The 7,811-nt window shown below is 34.3% G+C and overlaps 1 protein-coding gene across 1 annotated transcript; it reads right to left on the reverse strand.

The window, feature by feature from the left end:
• Positions 915-1,568, reverse strand: LOC107627520. The gene has a single exon (XM_016330349.1). The coding sequence runs from the start codon at positions 1,566-1,568 to the stop codon at positions 915-917; it is 654 nt and encodes a 217-aa protein (XP_016185835.1).

Here is a 7,811-nt window from a genome sequence, read left to right on the forward strand (position 1 = left end):
TTCCACAAACTAAGCTTGTCTTCCACTTTGTCAATTACTGGTTTCCAGGTCTTAACCTGCCTTGGATTCGCTCCCAAGGGAATGCCCAGATATCTGATTGGTAGTGACGCCTCCTTACAACCCAATAAAAGACATATTCGACGGACCCACGACCTATCACAGTTGACCGGAATGAAGCTGGACTTATCAAAATTGATGCTCAAGCCGGACATCAGTTCAAAGCATCGAAGCAGCTGCTTATAATTCCTAATTGTCTCCTCTTCAATCGGGCAGAAGAGTATAGTATCATCCGCAAACTGCAAGTGTGACAACTCAATGTTATCCCTTCCAACTAGTAGCGGAGAGATACGCCCATTCCTTACTGCCTCCCCAATCATCCTATGGAGAACATCAACAACTAATACAAACAGAAAGGGGGACAGAGGATCCCCTTGTCTCAAACCCCTTTCCATTTTGAAAGGCTGCGAAGGTGTTCCGTTGATCAGTACCGACATAGATGCAGAGCAGACACACTCCTTGATCCACCCTCTCCATCTCTGGCCGAAACCTATCTTCTGCAATACAATATCCACGAAGCTCCACTTGACCATATCATAGGCCTTTTGGAAATCCAGCTTTATTATCGCCGAGCTCTTTTTCCGTGACTTCAGCCAGTGCACAGTTTCACAGGCGATTAGAGCCCCATCATGTATTTTCCTGCCCTTAACGAAAGCGCTTTGCGTCTCCCCTACCAAACCTGGCATTACCTTTCGCATCCTCCGAACCAACACCTTAGATATGACCTTATAAACACAGCCCACCATACTAATTGGTCGAAGATCCTTTATTTCTCTGGCACCAGTAAACTTCGGCGCCAGTGCCACCCAAGTGACATTCGAGTCGCTAGGTAGCTTTGCTGACTAGAAGAATCCGAATCACCGCTCCAGTGAACTCCCTTCCCAATTCCCCCAGCACTTCTTTATAAAATTCATATTATACCCATCGCTGCCTGGTGCCTTTGTTGACTCACAGTCCCACACTGCATCCTTTATTTCGTCAGCTGTTGGCATCAACTCTAACACAGCTGCCTCTTCCTCATTAACTTGCTTTACCAGCCCATCCCTAAATCCAATATTAGGCGATGCCTCTTGGTGGTACAGCTCCTTATAGAAGTCTCGTATAGCAATCTTGATCCTGGCTTGATTCCTCACCAATCTCCCATTAACCATTAAGGCATCAATCCGATTGGACCTTCTCCGAGCTGAGGCTAAATTGTGGAAATAACGAGTGTTTTGATCCATCTCCTTTGCATGCCGAGATCTTGACATCTGCTTCCAATGTAGCTCCTTTCTGATGTACCATTTCTTACAGTAGCTTACCAGCACCTTTCGTCTTGCTTCCACCGTCCCATCTGCCACTCCGGTGCTCACCATGTCATCTACTTTCTGTATTTCTTCCTCACACTGTGTAATCCTTGTGTCCATATCCCCAAAATTCTTTCTATGCCATCTGCTCAGCGGAGTCGTCAAAGCCTTTAACTTGTCCGTGAACTGCCCATCTCCTAAACTCCTCCATTCCTCCTTTACCATCCTCAAGAACCCATCATGAGTAAACCATGAGTCCAAACTCCGAAAAGGTCTTGGCCCCCTCTAATCCGTGTGACCTCTATAATCATTGGACAATGGTCAGATAACCCTCTAGTTCCTCCTCGCAACCTCGTCTCCGGAAACTCTTCTAACCACTCCAAGCTAACCAGAACCCTATCAATACGACTGCATGATTGCCCTCTGAACCAAGTGAATAAGCGATCTGTGAGTGCCAAGTCTACTAGCTCCATATCCTGAATCCATGATCTAAACTCTGTTGCAGTCACCGTCAAAGAAGTAGCTCCCTTCCGTTCTTCCACATGAGTTATCTCGTTAAAGTCCCCCATGTAACAAAAAGGGACTTGACATAGCCCAGATAGAAAGTTCAGCTCTTCCCATGTAACAAGCTTTTCCTCCCTATCATGCGGACCATAAACCAGGCAGAAAGCACAGGAAAAATTATTTTTTAGTAACACACCCTCCACACACAGTCATCTAACTCCTTTATAACAGTTGTTCATCTGAAAAATCGTTTCATCCCACATCAATAACATGCCACCTGAAGCACCAATCGACCCAACAAACTCCCACTTAACTGCACCATTACCCCCACAGTTGCACTATATCAAAGTTAGTTATGATCCCTTTTTTAGTCTCTATCAAGCCTAACATATGCAATTTAAACTTCCTCCGAAAGTTTTTTACCATGCTCAGTTTACCAACTCCCGCCAACCCCCTAATATTCCATGAGCTAAAAATCATTTTAACGCCTTTATACACACCTTTTTTTTTATTTTTTGGCCGACTTCTTCGTGCTTTCTCCTTCTGCTTAGCCTGTTTTTTCTTCTTTGCAATTTCCTCGTTCTGTGCTTGTAGGATTACCATAATATCATCCTTCTCATCATACTACACTGCTCCAGATTTTACTGCGAGGTTCCATGCTTCCCGATTTTCTTGCATGTCTGCTGCCCATCTGTTCGCGGACGTTTCTGATTCAGCGTCGCTTCCAAAACCCCTAGTGGCATCTCGCATACTCTGCAAAGCTGCCCCCGTACCATCGGTATGTAACTCCTTTGGAACATCTACAATCTCCAAAGAGGCATTTAAGCCACTACCCGCCACAAGGTCCTCCCCTTCCAGAACATTACACTGCTCTTCAAGCCCACCCCCCTTCCACGGCGATGTCCCATATGGGGAGGCCAACATTTCTTCCTTCCCTTCCACCTGACAGCACCAGACTCCCTTATGGCTCTCATCAAAATTTTCATCGCAAGCCACCGCATATCCAAGTCCCCCGCCAGAGAAATCCGCCTCCAATCCACCGCATATAATAAGTAGTTTATAATTTAATTAAAATATTTTGGCTTAAATATTAGAAATAATTCTTTTATGAATTATATATAATAAAAGATTTTTTTAAAAAATCAGACACTAATTTTTTAATATTTCCATTATGTATAGTATAGAGTATAAATATGATAAGATATGAGAAAGTGAGAGATAAATTTTAAATTAAAAAAGAAACTTTTAAGAATTGGTAAAAAAATCAATAAGTAAATGAAAATTAAAGGATGTTATGAAATAGGAGTATTGATAGACTTTATAAATATAGAATATACTAGTATTAAATTCGTGTAATGCACGGGCTTATATTTAAATTTGACATGTTAAATCGAAAATAATATTTTACAATCATAAATTTTTTGAGTTTAGTATAACACTATCATCGTCATTATATAATAAACGTACTGAATATGCTATTTTATCTTTATTCAAAGTAAAATACAAATGGAAGAGGTTGAAGTCTGTAATATTCTTGAACCATAAGGAGAGAGACATGAAAAAATAAGAACATATATAACTATAATAATAGCACGTCAATTTTACACTAAACTTTATATCAAAAGGCTAATAAAAATTTATCCACAACCTAGTATCTTACTAACTTCATTAGAAAAGCAATTGGCATATGATGTTGTGCTCCCTGTTACACATTTTATCTCAAATCTGAAAACAGAGTTATAGATAAATTAGTTATATCTATAGTAAATATTTGTACACTTGTGTAAATCATAACATGCTATTAAAATGAAAATAATATTATTCTTACCTAAATATTATTAAAAACTTCTTTAAACACGACATTTGTTGTTGATGACTTTGGATTGTCGTCTTTATTTAGAATTAAAATTCTGAGGCCACTGCCATTCTTAACTGTTGACAAAGCAACATAAAGTTATCCATGGATGAACACTGATTTTGGCAAGTAAAGTCCAACATATGATAATGATCGACCCTGACTCTTGTTAATGGTCATTGCAAAGCATACTGTTAATGAAAATTATCTCCGTTGGAACTTAAATGACAATCTTGAATATGAAGGGACCAAGTTCATTCTTGGAATGTACACTCTATCTCCAATATTTCTACCGGTCACTACTGTTACTCCAATTACGTTGCTGCCAATTTCATTAACTATTAATCTTATCCCGTTGCATAAACCTAAAGTCTGGTCTATGTTTCACAGTAGCATTACAGCGACTCCTGACTTCAAAGTCAACTTGTGATTGGGTAGTTCCGAACATTTGATGTCATTTAGGAACTCTGGTGTGAACCACTCTTGTTGTACATCTTCATTCTCATCAACTTGACATGTTGTGTCAGAACTCAAATAGTCCTTTTCCATCCTTGGAAAGATTGTCAAGACGAAATCGTTTACCTTCTCGACACTCTCAAGCGTGAGTGCAAGAATTGCCCTACTCTGGAAAAACCTGTAATCTGACATATTTTGCAACAAATTTGGATATGCAAAGTCTACTAAATGAGAGAGAGGATCATTAGTAGTTGTAATCAATAGATCATCTGGAATTTCAACTTCTGATTCATCACCAACAACAGAACCAATATTTCCATTTCCAACATCAAGTATCCAATTATCAAATCTTTTCATTTCACCTTCATCTTGATCCGAAGAAGACATTAGAAGCCTCATGTTCATATGCAGTTTCAGAACCTTACAAAACGACCACAGATGGGATGAGTTAATAGCTGATGACAATATATTGTGTCTACTCCCTTTTGAAATCACCGGAAGTATCTGTCTAAAATCACCTCCTAGAATAATAATCTTACCATCAAATGATTGATGTATCTTATGTTGATCGGTAACTGATATAAGATCCCTGAGCGTCCGATTAAGTGCTTCAAAGCACATTTTATTGAGCATTGGAGTTTCATCCCAAATTATTAAGCTACTTTGAATGAGCATCTCAGCCTTCAAACTGCCATGCTTGATGGTGCAAGTAGATTCATCAGTAATTGTAATGGGTATTGAAAATCTAGAATGAGCCATTCTGCCACCAAGTAGGGGTAAAGATGCAATCCCAGTGGATGCGACATTTAAAACAATCTTTCCTCTAGACTGAATAGCAGAAGAAAGTCCATTCCAAATAAATGTCTTACCACACCCACCATGCCCATAAACAAAGTAAAAACCACCATAGTCTATAATAACAGCATTGAGTATCTCATTGAATACTAACTTTTGCTCATGAGTCATCTTTTGTTCCATATATAAGTTTGTATGAGTCAACTCATTTGTGTCATATGCTAACTCCTCCTCTATTAGCTTATTCTGAAAAAGGTGAACATCAGACATCTCAGGATATGACATTGATTGATAATCTCTTAAAAATCTCGCATTGCTGTTGATTATCTTCTCAATCTCAATAATGCAGAGATTTTTCAATTCGTCATCAGTCATGTTTAATCCTAGCAAAAGCACATGATGGTTTTATGAAGTATTTAATAAGTAATTCCAAAATAAAACTATTAATATTATTAATAAAAATAAAAATAATAAGAATAAGAGAATGTAATCTTGATATTAAAAAAAAGACATAATAAAATACCTTATTTTTCAAAGCTTTTTTCCTCTCATATAGTATTCCATAAGCTAATAATGTCCAAGTTTGAATTTAAATTTAAAATTTTAAACATAATACTTTAATTAAAAATTAGAATTAGATTTTTTTAAAATAAATACACATTAAAAATTAATAACTAACTTAATTGTATCAACAATAATTCATACGAAAAATTTATAACTTTATGACATTAAATACTAAATCATAAATTAACAAAATATCAATGGTGTGAATCGAATTGAAAATAAAATCATAAATAATAATTAAATAACTTCAATTTATATCTAAAAAAATTCTAAATTCTAAACATAAAAATTGAAAAGAACTAAAAGAGAAATAACAACTCAAAAAAAGATAATGTTTTCACCAAAACAACAAACATATATTTGATATTATTCTATTAGATAGACTCTAAAAAGGATTCCAAAACATGTGCATCCAAATTCTCAATTTTCATTCTCAATCTTGATCTTCTTGCAAGTTGAGGTATCTCCTTCCATCTCCAAATCTTTCGACTCTGAGGATAGTTGCTTGGCTGGTGTAATAGCATTTTTCAACACTTCGGATTCATCATCGTCTGCAATTTCATTAGAGAATTCAAGCAACAAATTCTGTACAAAATACTAAGTTAAATTAAAGACTTCCTTCTTACCATTGATTTTATCTCAATAATATTTTTTTGAATAAAATTAAGATCTAACTTTGAGAAAACAAACAAATAAAAAATTTATTTTTTAACAAATACCTTAGCACCTTTTACTTCCTCTCCTTCAATGATTGAGGATGCCTTTGAAGTTGGAAGCAAACCACCGGTATAGTCAATATCCTAAAATTATAATTAGTTATTAATTAATTATTATTTATAAATTAGATACTACTAATGACCAAGAAAGAAAAATAAATTGATTTTTAATAGAAAGTACACTTATAACTGTACTCATAATTTGAATAGGGTGAGCTTTTTTGAATTTATTTATGAAGTTCATATTATCAGTCATCTTCTTAACTTTATAAGAAGGTGAAAAATGTGGATTATCAGATATTTGAACCTCAACGATGAAGAAAAAGATCTTATCAATTAGGTTGAGTAAAAGTGTAGGTGTATTTTTCCATTCTGCTGTATCGTAATTATCCTCTTTCTAACTCTCTGCTATTTTTTAGTGTGTGCACAAAAAAAAGCTTAATAAGTATGAATATTTAATAAGTAAGCTTAATGTTAGTTAAGATACATTTGTTACATATTTATAATATTAATAAAATTATTTATAATAAAATAAGTTAAAATAACAATTTTAAAATATGAAAATATCAAAATTTTTAGATTTATAAAAGTAAATATATGATTAATCATCAATCTCTAATTTAATAATAGTGTACTTGGTAGATTTGTCATTCTTTTCAAAGATACTTTCATTCTCAATTCTAACAAGATATTCAATAACATCTAAAATAAATTAAAATAAAAAAAAATTATTGTCAATAAGTTTGTTAAGAAAAAAATACAGCCAAAATTATCAACAAAATAAATAAATTTACAAATAAATTATACTTTTTCTAAAACAATAAACTTACTAACTAAATAGGTGTAATCGTACTCAGGAGTATTGAGAGTGTCAAAACTGACAAAATTAAATCCATATCATGGGATACTTGATGATTCTGGAAGTCTCTGCACATCGGTACGTTGGCTTAAATTAACTACATACTCATGATGTGTAGTCTTGAAGTTACCCTAGTTAAGTCCAACACCAAAATATCTTATTTGGTAAGATATTCTTTCTCTTAGCAAATTCATGAATTAAGGCACAAGAGCTCTCTTAACTGAAGTGTGTATTTTTCCTTCCTATAATTGATAAACAAAAATCAAAGAACAATTAAATGAGAATAAACAAACAAATTTAAAATATAAATAATATAAATTTAAATAATATAAAAAATATTAGTAGAAAACTCACGTCTTCATCAAGTTAGACCATCTCAATTGAGTATGGCAATGGAGAATTTCTGTAACTTGGTAGTATCCATAATCGTATCTCTCGAACACGTACACACAATAATATATTCCATATTTATAAAGTCTATCAATATTCATTTTTCATAACATTCTTTGATTTTCATTTAATAAAATCTAATGGTCCATAAAAAATAGCGTATTTGATGCACACAAAATAGTTGGACTGATTTTAAACATATCCCAAAAAGACCTATTTTCTTTGGTCTCATCTTTTATTATTTGTGAATTTGGATTTATTTATTTTTGTTTTTTTTTAAATACACTTAAGAATAAGAAAATCAATTTTCTTATATATATATATGTTTA

The sequence above is a fragment of the Arachis ipaensis genome, chromosome B02, assembly GCF_000816755.2.
Source record: "Arachis ipaensis cultivar K30076 chromosome B02, Araip1.1, whole genome shotgun sequence".
In the NCBI taxonomy this organism is placed as follows: domain Eukaryota; kingdom Viridiplantae; phylum Streptophyta; class Magnoliopsida; order Fabales; family Fabaceae; genus Arachis; species Arachis ipaensis.

What these genes read in the sequence shown, in the direction of transcription:
- LOC107627520 (XM_016330349.1), bottom strand. Translation starts at nt 1,568, where the DNA reads ATGGTAAAGGAGGAATGGAGGAGTTTAGGAGATGGGCAGTTCACGGAC.